Below are 20815 nucleotides of genomic sequence, written 5' to 3'. Positions count from 1 at the left end.
ATCATCCTGATTTCCACACCCACAGCGGTGTGCATCACCTCTGACCCAAGTCACAATTTTTATCTAAAGGTGGTAGTGCATATGTTATTTTGAGAGTAGTCAGAGTAAATGGGTACACTGGACCTTAGGCATGCTCAGATTTAAAATTTAGTCATTCCTGAGACCTGCAGCCCATCGTCGTCATTTCAGCAAAGTTCAGCTGATACCCCTCATTCCTGGTGTTGTACACTTTAAAGCTTGTGCCTTTAACAGTACTCTTTGTAGAGATGTGCCACAAAATAAAGCCAGCTGGGCAAGCAAGTGATGAAAATTCTGAAGTTTACCAAAGTGATGGTTTTTAGCCAGAAAATAGAAGTTGTAGGTAGATTAAGAATGTTGAATAAGGCAGAAGTTTAACAAATGTATGGATCTAAATAAGTCTACCATCCATTATAACGGAAATAACAACAAAAAGTTATGTTAGAAACTATCAAAAAGTTATTTAGGAGCTCTTTTAGCGATTTTTCTAGCAAGGAAAAATTTGCTCATCAAATGAGAAAGAAAATTCAAGAGGATGGTGAAAATACTCTTAAAGTATGGTCTGAAGTTATGCACAGGAGAAACAAGACTATCATTTCTGGGATGTCACAGATGGCGAAAACAGTGCACTGACCAATGAAGGACTTGATGAAATTTTTCAAACTTGTTTTCTTTGCCAAATATGAAGTTAAGAGGGGGAGGCCACATCAGCTAACTATATATTGCTCCTAGAACTGACCTGAAGGAGCTCATAAAGCAGAGGAGTTATGGTGTCCATGAATGCAAAATTATAATGAAACCCACATTTGAAAAAGATAACTTTTGTAAATACACATTTCAAGAAGAAACGTGAGCACCAGATAGACAACTAAAAACTTATTTCTATGATTGAGTGTGTGCGTGTGTGTGTGTGGGGGGGTGTCTTTAAAGATGTCTGAGAAGCAAATTGCTTCTTTGGTCAAGGTTAATCAACCAAATACTGATAGTCCATCAGGTCAAAAAGACATGTTAACCTAATACTGTAACTGAGTGGGTATCAATCAAATTGTGCTCCTCAGATTTGCAACATCAGCAAAATCTCAGACCCCTTCCCAGAATTACTGAATCAGAAACTTTGGGGGGTGTGGGGAGTGGAGCCTGCAGCCTATCTTTAGCAAGCCTTCCAGGTGATTTTGGTGCATGCTAAAGTTTGAGGCCATCTGCTGAAACTTATCTTCATTCTGCATTCCCTTAAGCATTTTAATTTAATATGGTTTTCTATATAGTAACACACAATGTCCAGCCATGGTAATCATCTTCATTACTGTGAGTTTTCAGATTTGTTGAGTTTACTGTAGTTTGTATTAGTATTTGTGTAATAAAACTATTGGCGATAATATATTGCTTTGGTTGATTCCCCTCCCCCTCCCCCCCCCTTTAAATTACTTTGGCCTATGTTTACAGAATCTGTAAGAGCATGAAGGGGGTAGCTCACATTTTCCAGGTACTGCTTTAATTAATTTTATAACTCTAGTGGTATGTATTCAAGAATTTAGAGATTAGAGAAAGGTTCATGGCATGACATTTCTCAGGAATACAGTAATTTGAAAGATATAAATAAACTTAATCAAATTGAGTATCAGTCAATAAGGAGCAAGATTTACTGGGCAGTTGACTATATATTTTTTGATCTGATGCATAAATTAACCCTCCCCAAATCTATTTAGCAGCTGGCTGTCATTTCCAATAGCTAAAAGTGACTAGTCTGAAATCTGTTTCAAAGCTCCTGCCAGCACGCCTTGCTGAGCTCGTTCAGCCTTTCAGCTCCCAGACAAGATTCCCAGGTGCCAGTTCAGTGCTCAGGTCTGTAGACCTTGTTATGGGGCCGTTTAAATCCTTCTGCCAGCTCTTCAAATGACCCTCGGCAAGTCATTTAATTCAATCTGTCACTGGAGGTAGTCAAGGAGGATTTAAGGATTTATATGCAATAAGAAACATGCTTTAGAGTTTATCAGCCTAAGCTGGCAAGGTGAGGTGAGAGTTGAGTGTTTTCACTCATTCCTGACAATTTTCAGCTCCAGGGACCTGGTAAATTCTTTCATTAATGTTTATGTAGTGATCAAGCTTTCTTAGTTTTTGGTGCCATATCATGAATATTTTCATTCTTTAAAGTTTTGGAAATTATGATTGCTTAATGTGCTGTTCATATTATTTTTGACTATTTTGCATTACAGTAGACTTTCACCAATTTATATAAAGCCTTGTAAATATTTTCATAGATTATTTTAGGAACATATTATTTTAATATGTTCAGATAAGTAGAACTAAGTGAAATCAACATACCGTAGTAAAGTTGTATTAGTTATTGCATCAAACCTTTGTGGCTTAAAAGCACACATTTACTATCTTATAGTTTCTCTAAGTCAGGAATTTAGGAGTAGGCTTAGTTGGGTAGTTCTGGCTGACGACTCATGAAGTTCTGGAAGCCAAGCTCTCTGGGCTTGGCAAGAGCTGGAGGATCTGCATCGTATACTAGTATGACTTGCTCACATGGCTGCTAAAAGAGGACTCAGTTCCTTGCTGGCTGTTTTCAGATTCAGTTCCTCACCTTGTTGGCCTTTTCTTAGGGTTCCCAGAATGTTCTGATCACATAGCAGCTGGCTTCCCCAAAGGGAGTGATCCTAGAGAGAGCAAAGAGGAAGCTATATATATATATTCTCTTTCCTGCCTGGCTTCAGAAGTCCCAGGCAGTCTTCCAGTCTGCCACATTGTGCTCATTAGAAGCAAGTCTTAATACAGTCCACATGCCAAAGAGTCACATTAGGCTCCACCTTTTGAAGGGAAGAATTTAAAGAAATTTGTGGACCTGTTTTTAAACTACTGCAATAGTAGACACTAGGATGTATTTAGCAAAGACATGCAGTTGGCAGCAACCAAATTAGTACTTATTTCTGTTTTTTCCCCCCCTCAATGGTCCTTTAGTTAAAACCGGTGTTTCTGCTATTGTATGTATGTTGCTGAGAATTCTGAAAAAGGTTTATGAGAAAATAGAGTTGGGAAAGGGCAGGATTCTAACTCCATGCATCATTATAACCAGAGTACTAACAAAGATAATAGGGCACCTCGGGAGAACACTTGCACAGCCTAGGCAGGCAGTGTGGCTGGAAGTTGAGTAGCCTTAGGGAATATTAAAAATGCCCAATAAAAGAGGATGGGAATGCTGGCTTAGGACACTGAGACAGTGCATTTATTGTGTGATATCTCCTTTGTTTTTGAAAATTACCATTTTGTTTCCATTATTCTTTTTTATTATTATATTAAGTTTTTTACAGAGAGGAAGAGAGAGGGATAGAGAGTTAGAAACATCGATGAGAGAGAATTATCCATCAGCTGCCTCTTGCACACCCCCTACTGGGGATGTGCCTGCAACCAAGGTACATGCCCTTTACTGGAATCAGATGCGGAACCTTTCAGTCCAAAGGCCGATGCTCTATCCACTGAGCCAAGCCGGTTTCGGCTTCTATTATTCTTGCTTCCCTTGTCTCAGTCAATATTTGTGAACCAACACAGTAGACATATGATACTGATATCATCTTCTGTGTACATCATATGTAAACTAATTGGTATTAATGAAACACATTGTAGTGTCCCCTACATAAATAAACACTTCTTCTAGTCATGTTTATTAATTTATTTAGTAATATTTCCTGCTGATAGATAAGACAGAAGTAAACTTCAGTTTCAAAAGCTTCTGGTCACCCTAACTGGTTTGGCTCAGTGGATAAAGCATTGGCCTGCAGACTGAAGGGTCCCAGGTTCGATTCCGGTCAAGGGCATGTACCTTGGTTGCCGGCACATCTCCAGTGTGAGATGTGCAGGAGGCAGCTGATTGATATTCTTCTCTCATCGATGTTTCTAACTCTCTATCCCTTTCCCTTCCTCTCTGTAAGAAATCAATAAAATATCTTTAAAAAAACAACAACAATGAAACAAACAAACAGACAAACAAAAAAAAGCTTCTGGTCAAAATTCTAAGTTAGTGATATCCAAATTAGTGGTTTTCTTTACTATATTATTTTTCCCCCCTCAGAAGTTAAAATTCTCTCATCTTGTGGAATGATAGCTAAGTGCAGGACTTTAAGCCACAGAAGAGAAGAAAGGTAAAGAGAAGAAAAAAGAAAAGAATAAAATCCAGGTTCTTATTTTAAAAGATGGAGGAATTTGTCTAAGCCTCACAATGAACTCTCTGTGCTTTGATCCAGACCCCTGTTTATATAGGGCTTGTTAAAACAGACTGCTGGCTGTAGCCCTAGAGAGACGAGTCAATAGTTCTAGGGTGGGGGCCTGAGAATTTCCATTTCTAATTAGTTTCCAGGTGACTCTGGTCCTAGTGGTCCTAGAACTACACTTTTAGAACCACTGTGTCAGAGAAGCAATTATTATAATAACTGCTTTATTCCCACTTGAGTCCACAAAGAAGGCTATTTTATTTAAAATTGCCAGTCAGGATTTTTCCATCAGAGTAGCCCAATCCAGTTATCTTAGTTGTCAATTCAGGGTGAAGTTCTCCTATTTGTGGCAGGTTAGAGAGATATATGAACACAGAACTATTGTTGTATTTACCTTTTTTTTTTTTTTTTAAGGTGGTACAGTGACACTTGACCAGAAGTGACTTGTTCAGAAGCCTTAACGATTTAGATTGTAATATGGAAGTCAAGAAGGACCTCTAAGTAAAGAGAAAGCCTTACTACAAAGTTCTGTTTTTACTTTATTTCAGGATTGAATATAAAGAAAGGCAGCAGATTAGAAGTTGCTTATATACTTACTAGAGTCAATAATTGGAAAAGACGAACTATGTTAATGCTGTGGTTTAGAGCCATTTCTGGACAATGGCTAATAGGTCTTCCAGTCCTCTGGCCTTATAAGGAGCTTCTTTGAATTTTTTAATATAGTAATGTATTGGTATTCAGCACTTAGAAAGAAAAAAATAAGTGAACAGTAGGCTTTAGAAGTTAAATTACAAATAATACCATCTCATTCCATCCAAGATGGAGTAACAGGGACTGCATATTCTATTTCACCTGAAACTATTAAAAATCAGATGAAACATGTGAAATAGCTTTTGGACTTGGACATCAGGCAGCACCAACTAACAGATGGGAGAATGCAGACAGAGGCCTGGAGTCTATGGAGTTTACAGACCAGTGTGCTGGGGAGGAAAGACCTGTTCAGAAAGACAGGATCCTAGAGTAGATAAGGGGTCCTCAGTGAGCCTTTAGCTGAGCAATGATGAGAGAGAGAGAGAGAGAGAGAGAGAGAGAGAGAGAGAGAGAGAGAGAGAGAGAGAGAGAGAAAGAATGAATGTGTGTGTGTGTGTGTGTGTGTGTGTGTGTGTGTGTGTATGTGTGGCAACTGCCCAATTCTGGGGGGAAGAAGACCACTGAAAATGAGCAGAGCAGACAAACCTTGAAGCTCAGGGCCTGGAATAGTTCATGTTCCTACCAGCCACAGAAGGAAGTGTTATCATTTACAGCACATGTGTCAAACACAAGGCCCGCGGGCCAAATCCGTCCCGCCAGGCCTTGCAATGTGGCCCGCACCGTGCTGTCATCACTGCACTCCTCTGCGTTTCCATCACAATGACAGTTTATGACTGTTCAGTAAACCATTCGGCCTGCGATTTAGGCTGGATTTTAGATTTTGGCCCCTTCTCTGATTGAGTTCAACACCCCTAATTTACAGCATCGGTCGCCAACCTTTCGGACTTCACGATCACCAGTGGTCTATGGACCACCGGTTGACAACCACTGCTCCAAAGGTTTCCTTAAACCAGCGGTCATCAAACTTTTGGACTTCACAGACCACGAACGGTTCACAGACTACCCGTTGGCGATTGCTGATTTATGGGGTGTCAGGAGACTTGCTAATATGACTGTTAGCTATAGACTTAAGGTTGCTCTGGTCTTATATGATCAGTCTTAGAAAGCAAACCTTATAAGAACTGAATTATTTCCAATTAACTTAATTGTTCCAGAACAAAACTCCATAATATTTATAGAAATATAAAAATAGCCAGCTCTCAATGAGATAAAAGTCATCCAACAAAAGTTACCAGGTGTGCAAAGGAGCAGGAAAATAGGACCTATAGTGAGGACAAAACTCAGTGAAATGAAACTGACACATAAATGGCACCAGTGATAGAATTAGTTGACAAAGTACATGTAAATAACTATTGATATTATAATTATCTTTTGTTATGTGTATATAAGTGTATGTGTGTGACTCCAATTGAACTTCTAGAGATGAAAAGTACACTGGGTGGAATTAATAGTATATTCCACACTGCAAAACAAAGGGTTAGTGAACCTGAAACCACAATTTATCAAAAGTTGTGGAATATACAGTTAAAGCAGTACTTACAAGGAAGTTTATATAGCCCTTAAGTGCCTATATTAGCAAAAATGTAAAGCCTCAAATTGGTGACCTTACACCTTAAGAAACTAGAAAAAATACATGTAAATTAATCCCAAAATTAGTAAAAGAAGCAATAAGGATAAGCACAGAAATAAATGAAACTATGAACATAAAATCAATAGAGAATGCAACCAAAAACTGATTTTTCGAGAAGCTTAATAAAATTGGTAATCCTCTAAACAGACTAACCAAGAAAAGATAGAAGAATCAGGTTACCAATATCAGGAGTGATAGAGGTGACATCACTATAGATTCTATACATAGGAGAAGGATAATAAGGAAATATTGTAAACAAGTTAATGCCAACTATGTGGCATCTTAAGTGAAGGAGACAAACTTCTTGAAAGTCAAACTATCAAAGCTTTCTCAAGAAGATAGATAATGGAATAGCCCTAACTCTAGTAAAGAAATTGAAATTATAGTTAAAACGTCCTCTCTCTCTCTCTCTCTCTCTCTCTCTCTCTCTCTCCTCCCTCCCTCCTCTCCCTCTCTCTCTCTCTCTCTCTCTCTCTCTCTCTCTCTCACACACACACACACACACACACACACACACACACACACTAACAAGACTCCAGGTCCAAAGGGCTTTACTGATTTATCTTTATGTTTAAGGAAGAAATAATAATAATTTGAACTCTTTCAGAAAAGAGAAAAGAATAAACTCTGACACCAAAGCTAGAAAAATATATGAAAAAAGTATCTGAAATCTCTCATGAACATAAATGTAATAATTTTAAAAGTTTTAGGAAATTGAATCCAACATATGTAAAAATGATAGTATTGTATGTCATGGCTAAGTGCATTTTATCCCAGAAATGCAAGACTAGTTAAACATTTAAGAGGCAATTAAGTTGATCACTGTCATTTCAATAGATGGCAGAAGTAGCACTTGAATAATTTCAATGACCCTCTCTGATTAAGAAAGAAAATAATTTATCAAATTAGGAATAGAAGGGACTTCCTCAGTTTGATAAAAGGCACTTATGGAAAACATACAAGTAATAGTATTTTTAGGGTGAAAAACTGAATGCTACCCCATTACAATTAGAAAAAGGAAAGGATGTCGGCTTTCACTACTTTTGTTCAATATTGTATGGAAAGAATGTTCTAGCTAGTGCAATGAAGCAAGAAAAAGAAATAAAAGGCACACAGATTGCAATGGAAGAAGTAAAACAGCAATTCTTCACAGAAAAGGACTCATGCCACCTGATTTCAAGACTTAAAAGATGCAGTAATCAAGTTAATGTAATATTAAGTGAAGATAGACAAATAGATGAGAGGAACAGAAATAATCAAGAACTTGACCCAGCCAACTATGGTCAGTAAAGTTTTGATACAGGTGCTGAAGCACTTCAATAGGAATCATGATTGTTTTTCAACAAATAGCCTCTTGTCAAAAAACAAACAAACAAAAGACAATGGAACCTAATAGTATACTCATTGCTTGCTATGTATAAAAATAACAAAATTATTCATAGACCTAAATGTAAGAATTAAAACTATAAAATTCTAGAAGAAAACTCAGGAGAAAGTCTTAGTGACCTTGAGTTTTTCAAAGAGTTCTTAAATACAACACAAAAAGCATTAATTATAAAAGATACATCAATGGACTTCATTAAATTGAAATTTTGCTTTCTCAGAGTACTGTTACAAAAATGAAAAAGCAAGCAAGACTGGGGGAAATATTTGCAAGTCATGTATCTGACAAAGGACTTATATTCAGAATATATGAAGGACCCATTTCAATTAAAACTGAACAAAAGATTTGAATTAGTCACCAGCAAAGAAGGCATATAGGTCTCAGATAAGCTTTTGAGAAGATGATCAGTATCTTTAGTGATTAGGGGAAGACAAATTAAATCTATAATGAGATATCACCACATATGCTCTATAAGTCTTGACAAGGAGTCAGAGCAACTGGAACTCTCCTGCCCCAGTGATGGGGATGTAAAATGGTACAACCCAGCCATCCCTGTCCTTCATGTTTACCTAAGAGAAATAAAAGCATATCTCCACACAAGAACTTGTATACCAATGCTCTGTCAAAATGGGCCAAAAAAAGAGAGGAAACACTCCAAATGTCCATTAACAGCTGAATAGTTAAACAATTCATATATTCATATAATGAAATGCAATTCAGCAAAATAAATAAATAAATAAACAAACAAACAAATAAATAAGAGGGAACTCCTGGTACACTGAACAATGTGGACAAAAATAGCAGAAAGCACATCAGTGGTTGCCTGAGCATGGGAAGGGAGAAGTCACAATGGGCAATGGTTTTATGGATATCTATGTCCATTCTAATCAAATTACCATGTGCCAACTGAATAAGAAAGGGAAAGTATATGTTTTAAATCACCATCTGTTGTGGTCAGGTCTCTATCTCAGTTTGAAATACTTGCCTTTGTTGTCTGTCTTTCCTCCTGGATCATGTAAGAAATGCCTTAAATCTGTAGGGAATTAGAGTTAACATTTCTAAAATACAAGTTACAACAACTGATCCAACTTCACATTGAAAGGCATTGGTCACTTTGGGGTTATCAGTATTTATTAGAACACAGGACAATTGGAATTATTGAATTGAGAAGTTTGGGAATTGGTAGGGAAAGCTTAAGTAATTCCTACGTCATAGAGTAAGGAAGTCTGACCCAAAGAAGGGTGCACCTGGGTGAGTACCCAGGTAAATATTGCTCATTCATTCCCATGTTCCCCAGAGCCCAGTTGCTACATGCAAAGCCTCAGAGTTCGGAGAGTGTGTCTCTCTGGAACACGCAGGGTGTCAGCAGACAACAAGGATATTGAAAATCAGTCAGAACAAACCAGAGTGATTTGATTCAGCCTAGGATGTTTAGGGCTTTCTCAGGACAGACTGATCTTACCATTAGGCTCCAGGACTATTCAGGCCTCTTGGGAATTTTTCTAAGTGGGGTATAAAAAGCCCATTTCTGTTGGTGTTTCTCTACTTTTCTCTTATATATCCCTTCCCTTCCAGCCTCAGTTCACTCTATCTGGGGTTTTGTTCTGGGGCTTTCTCTAGGATTTTTTGCAGTTGGAGAATTGAAGGGCTGTTCCTTATGCATTTCTTTTGTCTTTTGCTTTAGTTTTTATTACTCACAATGTGACAGTTTAACAAGCTGCTCTTTGATACAGCTGAATAAAATGCCTGGATTTTTTTTTTTTTGTGTGTGTGTGTGTGTGTGTGTGTGTGTGTGTGTGTGTGTGTAATTTAGATCAGATCCCTTATTAGAGAATGTTAATTGTGGAAATTGGAATTTGGAAATCCAATTGCCAATTGTCCATTGTTTTGAGTCTTGCACTTACCTTTCACTTTTCTTCCGAGTCTCTCCTCTCTACTCCTTCCCCACAGGAAGAGCATCTGTCATATAGGAAGGAGTCCTCAGATAGGAACCTGGGCATCTTCCTCCAGGTGTAAGTGGGACAAGGGAGTGGCTATGGTCTGATCCTTCACTGCCAGCCTTTGGCAGTTAACACCTATTTTGAAGTCTCCTGGGCTTCCTGCTGCTTTGTGGGAGCATTAGCATTTGGTGGACTAACAGCTCCCAGGAGCTCAGGGTCCACCAGAGTGCTCCTTGTGTGGTTGTTGCTGGGCATCAGGTTCAAGTAAGTATATCACTGTTACACTTCACTGTGGCCCAGCTCCAGCAAAATTATATAGTGGGCAGTACTCATTTTATAAGACATTCTGATATACCAGGAGAAAGAGAAAGCGAAATTCAGATCTGGTTTTATTTGCTAATGACATTTCTTCCCAGAGGTATGTGTTGGGAGGGTTTACTCTTTGGACCGTCTCAATAACTATTTTTGATGCTGCTGCTTTTCCTGCTTCCTTCTCCAGTAGCTATTAGACATCTATAAAAAATGCTTGGTATTTATGTTAATGTTAATATTCATATAAGAATATAATTTCTCCGGAATTTGTGTCTTCTGCTGGCTCGTGGCAACTAGGTAAACCTCCAAATAAATATAATATTTCTGGCTTGGGTCCTGTTTGTGGACACGTGTCCCTTGTTCATTTCTTAGCATGTGTTTCAGTACTCTTAGACATTATATATTCACTAGAGGCCCAGTGCATGAAATTCATGCAAGAGTAGGCACCAGCTTCCCTCTGACCTGGGACCTGGGCTTCCCTCTGGCCCCCAATAGGCACCAGGACCCGGGTTTCTTCCCTTGCAGCCCAGCTTCGTCCTGAAGGTCATCTGATCTAATTAGCATATTATGTTCATATTATTATAGTTTATTATTTATTATTTTTCACAGGAACAACTGTAAACCTACTTTTTCCCCACCATGTATACATTGAGTAACTGTAGAAGGAAGAATATCAGAAGTTAATTTCATTAAAGCTAATTAGTTCATTAAATGCTAGATCTTAAATGTTGTTTTCCTATCTTCAGCCTGTAATATTTTAACTGTAGCCATTCATAAAAATCTGAAGTCACCTCTTTTTTTAATGTAAAATTAAATTGTGAAGGATATAGAAGAAAATAAAACGAGTTACAACAAAGGAGTCTTTCCCTAGGCTTTTAAGGAAAGAGATCTTCTTCGCCTAATATTGAAATGTACATGTTGCAGAGATGTGATAGTTCTTACCATAATTGCCTAACTTCAGTTTTCAGATTCTCACACGAATTAGATCCCCCCCCCCATAATTATTCTCTGTTGTCCAAGTAATTTATGAGTAGAAGAAGGCTTATTTTTTTATTTTTTTTAAGACTAAACTGTTTGTTTGCTCTCGTTCCAGGAAAACCTCACAGCACCTGTAGCTCTGAACGGATTCAGCTCTCAGGAATGTATAATGTCCGGAAAGGCAAAATGCAATTGCCAGTGAACCGATGGACCAGACGCCAAGTCATCCTGTGTGGGACCTGCCTAATAGTATCATCTGTGAAAGACAGCTTGACCGGAAAGATGCATGTTCTACCACTGATTGGTGGGAAAGTAAGTTTAAAACAAACAGAATACTAGCAGGTTTCCCAGTCTCATGAAGGAGCTTACTTTAAGCCATTTCTGTAATAATTAATGGGTGGATAGTTTTTTAAAAATATATATTTTATTGATTTTCCACAGAGAGGAATGGAGAGGGATAGAGAGCTAGAAACATCGACCAGCTGCCTCCTGCACAACCCCTACTGGGGATGTGCCCGCAACCAATGTATTGTACATGCCCTTGACCGGAATCGAACCTGGGACCTTTCAGGCCACAGACCAACGCTCTATCCACTGAGCCAAACCGGTTTAGCAATGGGTGGATAGTTTTTGACTCATCTAAGGTCATTCAGTTCCTGTTGTACTCCACCAGTGGGCATTGCTGGCCGGTAGAGTTATGGAAAATAACGATGTATTGCCTCAAATGAGGCTGCGGATCCTCGCTTCAGTAGTAATGAATCTTACTTACAGGACAGAAAATGGAGAAACTGGAATTTCAGTGCTATAGTTTAGGCTGTAGATGATAAGTTATTACTTACAAGGAAACAGCTTTTGATATCTTGAGCATATGTTTCATAGATAGCCCCTCCCCCCCTCCCGCCCATACAAGTTACCCTTTATGTCCATGCTTATTGAAGGTTAGACTCTAGGTTGAATCTTTGATCCCACTGTGCCATACCCTTCATGTTTAGAGACCAGTGGGATTAGCATTTCTAGTTTATCACTATAGCTAATCATATTTCTGAACTTGAAATGTTAGTCATTTTGGAGAAAACCTGTAATACAGCTGATAGATATTTCTAACACTGGATGCTTTTCTTTGGGTATATTAACTATTTTATTCATATGACTTGTAAAATAAAAATAACTAGATTGTTTGGGGGAAATGTTACATTCTTTTTTGGCTAGATTTATTTATAAACTCCAAGTGTTTGTAGGGGTATTGTTACCAAATTCTATGTATTTCCTGATTTTTAAATGATATGATAATGTGTTAAAAGATAGGAAGGCAAATTTGGATGAAGAAATGAATTTTTGGCCGAAACCGGTTTGGCTCAGTGGTAGAGCGTCGGTCTGCGGACTGAAAGGTCCCAGGTTTGATTCCAGTCAAGGGCATGTACGTTGGTTGCGGGCACATCTCATCGATGTTTCTAACTCTCTATCCCTCTCTCTTCCTCTCTGTAAAAAATCAATAAAATATATTTTAAAAAAAAAGAAATGGATTTTTGGAAATTGGAGGCATATTAAAGAAATATTTTCTGCCATTCCCTTCCCCGCCCCCCCCCCTCCCCCCCCGCCCGCAGTGGGCATGTGAAAGAAGGTGAGATGTGGAGAATATAGAGGAAAAATAAGAAACCAACTTTTGTTAAAGTGAACTTTTTTGTTTGGCAAATTTGGTCTGCTGGTTCCAGATAAAACTGGATGTGTGCACTAGTAAATGGTTTGCTATTCCCCTGCTATGTTAAAAGTTCATTTTTCATTAATAAGTTTATATTAGTTTTTTCCTATGAGTAGATAGTCCATGTCAATTTTAATCCCGCTCTACTATTATACATTCTAGTCCTAAGAAGACTAATAGTACTTGATCATTTTAAAAATTAAATTTGGCCAGGCTGCAAGGTATATTTCAGTCATCCATTTTGAAACCATTGCTTCTTATCTTTTGTCCAAACATTGAAGAATTAGTGATATTTTATTGCTGAAGATTTTGCCCTTTGGATGAATCACTGAAAATTTAGTCAATATTATTACTCCCATCGGTTGTCATTAAAAAATGCATATTTAATGCTTGATACCCTATTAGGTCAACAGTCTCTTTTATATGATGTTAAGGATCTGTATAGGCAAATTTAATGTACCGTATTTTCCGGCCTATAAGATGACTTTTGAAACGAAAAAAAGCCTGCTCAGATTGGCCAGAGTCAGAGAGGCGGTCTATTTAAAAAAAGAACTGATGTTGCCTCGGAAGTGGGAGGTAGTCTTATACCGCAAATATAGGCCTAAACCTATGTTTTAACTAAAATTAGGGGGTCGTCTTATACGCCGGAAAATACGGTAATTATTTATTAAATACTAGAGGGGAAGGGGCCCTCAGCCCAGCCTGCCCCCTCTCACAGTCCAGGAACCCTCAGGGGAGGGAAGCAACCTGGCGGTCAGGGAAAGGAAATGCCCCATCACACTGCTGCTGCTGCCACTGCTGGCAGCAAAAGCCTCAGCCAGCCTTAGTTACCTGAGCCTCGAGCAGCCCCGGGCGGCTGGGAAGCTGCCATCCGAGGCTTGCCTGTGCCTCTGGGCAACTGGAGGGCTGAGAGGACGGAGGGACCCCAGAGGCAGGCCTGCGGGGCAGACCTGGTCTTGCTGTGTGCTTGCTGCCCTGGCAGGGCGAAGGGGACTGGGCCCCACCATCTTGTGGCTGTGGGCACTGCCATCTTTGAGGGCAGGGCAGTCAATTAGCATATTCCCTTCTTATTGGCTGTGGGCACTGTCATCTTTGAGGGTGGGGCAGTCAATTAGCATATTCCCTCATTATTGGCTGTGGGCGCCTCCAGCTTTGTGATGACATGAGGGTCAATTAGCATATTCACTCTTTATTAGATAGGATGCTCTGATGTCCCAGAAATACTAAGCTGTGTAAGTTACCATCCTTGCTTTGAATAGCTTATAGTTTACTCCTCAGAGATGAGGATGGCATAACAATTTCTGTTCTAGGAGCGGTGAAAAAGAGTAGTGCAGAAGATTAGTAGTAGGAATACTGCATTTTGTGTGGGGAATCGGAATTTTGTGGTGAAGGAGGTAGCCAATGTGGTAGAACCTAAAGAATAAAAAAATCTATTGCCATTGAAGGAGATGGTCATAAAGATTATTGTATTCAGAGAAGCAGAGTCAGGAAAGCAGTGGAGTGTTCAGATAAGGTCAAAAGATTCAATTATAATTAGCATTTTCATTCAGAGCTAGACTCTTGTCCTGTTTCCCAGGCCTATTATTGGATGTACTTCTACCATTGAATGAATTGAAAGTTAATAGCTCTCTTTTCTCACAGACAAACCTTGTAAAACCTGTTTTGCACTCTGCCTTTAAAAATAATTGAGTGTGTTAAAAACTTAAGTCTTTTAAAACCGATGACCAAGTTATGAAAAATAAATTTACTCTTTCTTTTTTTATTCAGTTGTGTTCTTAAAGGAAAAACCAAGAGTAAGTGGAAAGGTTTTTTCATTTAAATTCATGCATGGGGAGCGGAGTCCTTCAGCTCAGCCTGCACCCTCAGGGAATTGGACATTTCTCTCACAATCCGGGACGCTGCATGCAGCAGTGACCATACTTTTCATACAGGTGAAAGACATCTTGCTGTTGTGTGGGCAGCTACATTTTTTTTTTTTTTTTTTGCCCTGATTATAAAAAAGTAGTACATAACATGATCCTTCTGAGGCAGTAGGACCATTTCCTTCATCTTATGGGTGGAAAAACTGAAGCAGAGAGAAGTAATTGGCTTCGTCACACAGTTATGTGTCAGAATCAGGGCTGACCACAAAATGTGCAAGCCAGAGTCCAAGCATGTCATCGCTGCATAATCCTATTTTTTCAGTGTTCTAGCCAGAGTAGCCTTGTCAGGTTTTAATTTTTAAATCTAAGAGACTGTTCCCAATATATAGGGTAAGGTCCTTACGCCTAGCCGGTGATCAGGACTGATCTGTGGGGCGACTGGTGGGCAGGATGATCAGGGGGCCCCTGCTGGCACTCTCCTTGGCTGGTGGCCTGGTACCACCAGCTGGCTGGCCTCGCTGGATGGCTGGCCCCTCTGGCTGGCTGGCCACCTCCACCAGTTGCCTCCTCAGGGGTGGGCAGACACTCAATGCAGAAGCAGCAACTGCATTGAGTGTCTGCCCCCTGGTGGTCAGTTTGCATCATAGTGACTGGTCATTCCTCTGTTCAATTGATTTGCATATCACGGTTTTATTATATAGGATAGCTTGCAATGAGTGTTAGGTTGGTCATAACCTAGACATAATTGTTATAATAATCAAATTTGGCATATAATTGAGCATGATTGTTTGCATTTTAAAATTAGAATTCCAAATGTGAAGTAAAATAAAGCTCTCTTAAAATTTAATGATGAAAAATAGTATTTGTGTAGTAGAGAAGTTTTTATTCATTGAACAACTATATTGTACTTAATTTGTTCTTAGGAATTTAATGAATTTTATATACATTTTATTTAATATTTGCTAAATTATAATGGATAATAAATTGAATACTTATTAACTTACTACTCACGAAAAGTAGCAGTATCAGTACTAGTGTTTCTACTTATGTTCTCATTTTTTTTACTTTATTATTTATTAATTTATTTACCATCACCCAAGGATATTCTTCCATTGATTTTTTTATAGAGTGGAAGGAAGGGAGGGGTAGGGGGAAGAGGGAGAAAAGGAGAGAGAGAGAGAGAGAGAGAAACATAATTGGTTACCTACCACATTCGCCCTGACATGGGCTAAGGGTGGAGCATGCAATCGAGGTATTTGCCCTTGACAGAAAATCAAATCCATGACCCTTCTTACCACTGAACCACCTAGATTTTATTTTATTGTAGATATTATTACAGATGTCCCCATTTTTCCCCCTTTTTCCTACCTCCACCCAGTTCCTCTATCCCTCCCCCCATTTTCCTCTTGCTATTACCACACTGTTGTGTTGTCTGTTTATATGTGTTATGCATATATATTATTTGGCTAATCCCATCTACTTGTTTCTTTTTACATCTGTTTCATTGCCTCCCCAACACCTGTCCATGATACCTTTCCACTGTCCTAGAATATGTATCCATCATTTTCTTAAATAAGTTTTATCATGTAACTATGTTGTGCTAGGTTTTGATCTGAGTAAGATTGGTATTGTACTGTGTGTGATCTTCTATGAGTGAATTTTTTTCACTCAGTATTAAGTTTTATAATGAGAGTCTATATTGCTTGCTATATGTTTTTATTCGGTACTAGAGGCCTGGTGCATGAAATTCATGCATGGGAGGGAGGATCCCCTCAACCTGCACCCTCTCCAATCTGGGACCCCTCGGGATCGGGGCCTAAACAGGCAATTGGACATCTTTCTCACAATCTGGGACCTCTGGCTCCTAATTGCTCTCCTGCCTGCCTGATTGTCCCTAACTGACACCCCCTGCCAGCCCGATCACCCCTAACTTCCTTTGCCTGCTGGCCTGGTCGCCTCCCCCCCCCCCCCAAACTGCTCCCCTTGCCTATCTGGTCACCCCACGCAGCCTGCTGTTCAGTCATTTGGTCATCCCTCACTAACGCCCCTGCTGGCCCGGTCACCCCATGCAGCCTTCAGTTCATTGTTTGGTCATCCCTCTCTACGCCCCCCTGCCAGCCTTGTTGCCCCATGCAGCCTGTTCGGTCATCTGTCTAGTTGTTTTAGTCATGACGGCCTCTGGCTTTTTATATATTAGGATAATATTCCACTCTGTAAATTCCCATAATTTCTGAATAAATTTTTCTGTTGATGAACATTTGGGCTGTTTCTATTTTTTCATTATTATAAAAAATGCTGCTGAAATAATCTTATATTTATATGCCTCCTAGTGTGCAAGTAGTGTTTCTAGGGCAGAAGTTCCCAATTAGATTACTGTACCTGAAGGAGGCATTTGGTAATATGTGCATGTGTTTTAATTGTCAAATGATTGAACAGTCAGCCTTATCAGGGTGTAAGCTAAGCTATGCGGTGGTAATAAAAACCCCCACATCTCAGTGACTTATAACAGTTATTTCTCACTCACACCATATGTCCATTGTGAATTGGTGGGGATTTCTTTTTTTTTTCCTTCATCATTTTATAGGGACCCAGCCTGATAGGGGCTCTGCTCTCTCACAATATTTAGAACACTAGGCCTTTCTTTGTTGCTTAGTCAGGGAAAGGGTAACTGAAGGATCATTAACCAGCTTATGTATATTTGGCTGCAAAAGTAACACATGCCTCTTCTGTTCACATCTCATTTGCCAGAACTAGTCATGTGACCACCTTAATTGCAAAGGGTCTGGGAAATGGAGAAATAGATGAGTGTATGGTTAGTATCAATATCTTAGCTGTAAGGGTACTCTATTGGCACATATAGGACAGGAACTTAAAGAGTAAAATGTCAAAGTATTAGGCAGTCCTTCACAATGTACAATGAAGAACTGTTCAATCGAAAATTCCTCTAGGTTACTATAATTTAGCAAGGTGGCTGGATATAAGAAAAAACTAAAAAAATAAACTGGATACTATAGGAATTTTGACCTTTCTTGAGAAATATTGCTCCTGGACATATACTTAGTGCAGTTGTTGGGATATAAGGCATATGCATATTTACTTTTACAAAGTGATAGCGAATTATTTTTCATAGTTATTGTAGCATTTTACACTCACATCATTGTACAAATGTTCTGGTTTCTCTATAGCTTCACCAAACTTTACTGAGGTATAATTAACATACAATAAATGCACATTTTGATAACTATTTTATAATTGTATACTCCCATGATTATAATTTGATAGCTGTATACAACCATCACCATAATCAAGATAGTGATCATATATATCAACACCAGAAGTTTTCTTGTGTTCCTTTGCACCCCTTCCCTTCCACCCTTTTCCTCTCACTTCTCCCCATCCCCAAGAACCACTGGCCTGGTTTCTGTCAATATATATTAGATTAAATGTTATAAATCTTTTTCTGAAGTGTATAGAAATAGTTTGTTTTTTAGTGTTGACTTATATACAGCCACCTTGCTAAATTTTCTTATTTGTTCTAATATGATGTTTATAGATTCTTTGGAATTTACTATGTAGCTAATAATGGCATCTCAAAATAATGACAACTTTATTTCTTCCTTAATACATTTCTTTGATTTATTGTAATGGCCAAAACTCTAGTGTGGTATTGAAAAGAAGCAGTATTAGATACTTGTCTAGTCATTGATTTTAAAGAGATTGATATTAACATTGAAGTTTGCCTTAGATGGTTAGGGCAGTTTAGGCTGATAGGACTTAGATAAATACTCTTTGTCAACTCAAGGGAGTTACTTGTATTCTTAATTTGCCAAGAGTTTTTTATTATGAATGATGACTGGTTAGTGAATGTTATCACATGCTTTTTTTCTGCAATTCTGGGCATGATTATAGGATGTTCTTTAATCTACTCATGTGATTAATAATTTTATAGTTCTAACAGTAATGCTGAAATATCTTTCCTGAGCTAATTCTAACTTGTTCTTGAATTCTGATGCAATATTTTGTTTGAGATAAGTGTTCATGACTGAGATTGGCTTGTAACTTTCCTTTTTTTACTGTCCTGATCTGTTTTTCTTTTAGTGGCCTTATTAGAATAGGGGTTTCTTCATTTTTTGTTTGGTGAATGAGTTTGCACAAATTGGGAGTGATCTGTTTCTTGTAACTTTGGTAGAACTTAACCATAAAACCTGGTATTTTGAGAGGTTTAAAAAATGTAAGTTTACATGGTGACAGATGGTTACTAGCATTAGTTGGGGTGATCACATTGTAAGATATAAAAATTCCAATCACTGTATGGTACATCTGAAACTAATGTAACTAACATAAGATTGCATATAAACTGTACTTAAATAATAACCTTAATTAAAAAATATTCATGATTTAGTGGTGGTAAAACATATTTTTCTAAAAGTTTGCCAGAAACTTGCTTATAAGTTTGCTTGGAAATTTGATTTGACTATATCACTGCATTACTAGGACTTTGAAAGTTGTCATGGTAAGGTTTTATTTTAGGTGAATTTCACATAAAGAAAAAAAAAATCCACTAATTTAACATGCCTGAAAAGTTGTAATTCAGAGTAATACAAAAGGTTGTAATTCATAGTAAAAAGGTTGTAATTCAGAAAATATAAAAGTTCTTTAACTAAAAATCCACCCAAAGTGAAAATTCTTAAGTAAAAATCCTCCCAAGAGGAACTAAGCACCCCAACATCCTATTGTGAAGCTATAGAAAGATAAGAAAAAGGGAGTCTATTCCAATTTTAAACAGGAAAAAGAATTTCACTATTATGGGGAAATCTAATGGAGATAAAACTCCCCTTTTTTGGTTTGCTTGTTATTCAAATTGGTTTATCAGACAGGAGTTAAAATAATAGGAGAAATATATATATATATATGGAAAGATACAAATGTGTGCCGGCTCACTGAACTAAGGCATAGTTAAAGAAACGTAGATAATTTGGCTTTCTTACTTGTTTTTGTCTCTTTGTTTGTTTAGGTAGAAGAAGTGAAAAAGCACCAGCACTGTTTAGCATTTAGCTCCTCTGGACCCCAAAGCCAGACTTACTACATTTGTTTTGATACATTCACAGAGTATTTAAGGTGGCTTCGACAAGTCTCTAAGGTAAGCAAGCACTTACCCAAGAATTCTTCTGTTCAGCTTCTCTTTGACGAAAAGTTGCTTTCTTTCAGCTTTACCCAGTTCCAAAATACACTCAAAAAAAATTTTTCCCCGTATACTTCTAGTAGGCAATTTTTCATTTTTTAAAAGCTCATTTGGGCCGAAAAGTAGCTTTTATAAATTGTGTTCTGTTTGCCAGGTTTTGTTTATACTTTTAAAAAGAATTCAGTGGGTAGGCTGGCATCACTATATTAATGTCATAGATGAGGAACATGAGGTTGAGACTATTTAAAAGACTGACCCAGGGAAAACAGATGCAAAACCACAAAATACCCAGAGAATTGTCACAAATTTCCCCTCACCCTCTGACTATTTTTTCTTGTAAGAGTCTAATCTTATGTCATCTCCCTTTTTCTTTCTCAACTTCTGCCTTTTGAATGGTTTAATTTTTTTTAATCTTAATTATTTTGACCATTTTATATACTGGTTGTCCCCTACAAAAAGATCACCATTACCTATGAAGCATTATACTTGTGTGTGTGAAATGGAAACCAGAATAGCATGATAAATAAGGTAAATAAATGCTAGAATTAAAAGGTACTGTGTGTGAGGATGTTTTTATATCACATTTATAGAATTAAGTCTAAAATGGATGAATTATAGTGCTTTGGCTCTTGGTTTTGGGTGTGTTTATGAAATGATGAAACCTCTCTAGGGTACAAAAGCATGACCATGGAATTTGCTTTCATAGTTTTGAATTTATAATCTAATTTTTTATCCAAGTTCAGTATGATTCACACTGCAGTATGATGGTAATTATTTGTCAAGTGGATGAATAGAGAATAACTGTAAAACGCTTAACAGAAAATTAGAGGATAATGTTTAGGAAATCTTTTTTTAAATACTAGTTTCATTTGAATGATCAATTTAAGACATTCTCTGATGATGTGATACCTTTAGAAATAGTAGTTTCTGCTCCTTGTAGAGAAGAAGCAG

General features: G+C 38.0%; 1 protein-coding gene across 3 annotated transcripts in view; it reads left to right on the top strand.

Annotated features, from left to right (window-relative positions):
- PHLPP1 (PH domain and leucine rich repeat protein phosphatase 1) overlaps positions 1-20815 on the top strand; it is a 227594-nt gene that overhangs the window by 82435 nt on the left and 124344 nt on the right. For all 3 annotated transcript variants that reach the window (XM_036419873.2, XM_036419872.2, XM_036419871.2), the window contains exons 2-3: positions 11237-11433; positions 19697-19822. In XM_036419873.2, coding sequence (XP_036275766.1) covers positions 11237-11433; positions 19697-19822 — 323 coding nt within the window. The remainder of the gene's footprint in view (positions 1-11236; positions 11434-19696; positions 19823-20815) is intronic.

This window comes from Pipistrellus kuhlii, unplaced genomic scaffold (genome assembly GCF_014108245.1).
Source record: "Pipistrellus kuhlii isolate mPipKuh1 unplaced genomic scaffold, mPipKuh1.p scaffold_m20_p_6, whole genome shotgun sequence".
Lineage (NCBI taxonomy): Eukaryota > Metazoa > Chordata > Mammalia > Chiroptera > Vespertilionidae > Pipistrellus > Pipistrellus kuhlii.
This window is presented reverse-complemented; position numbering and strand designations above follow the sequence as displayed.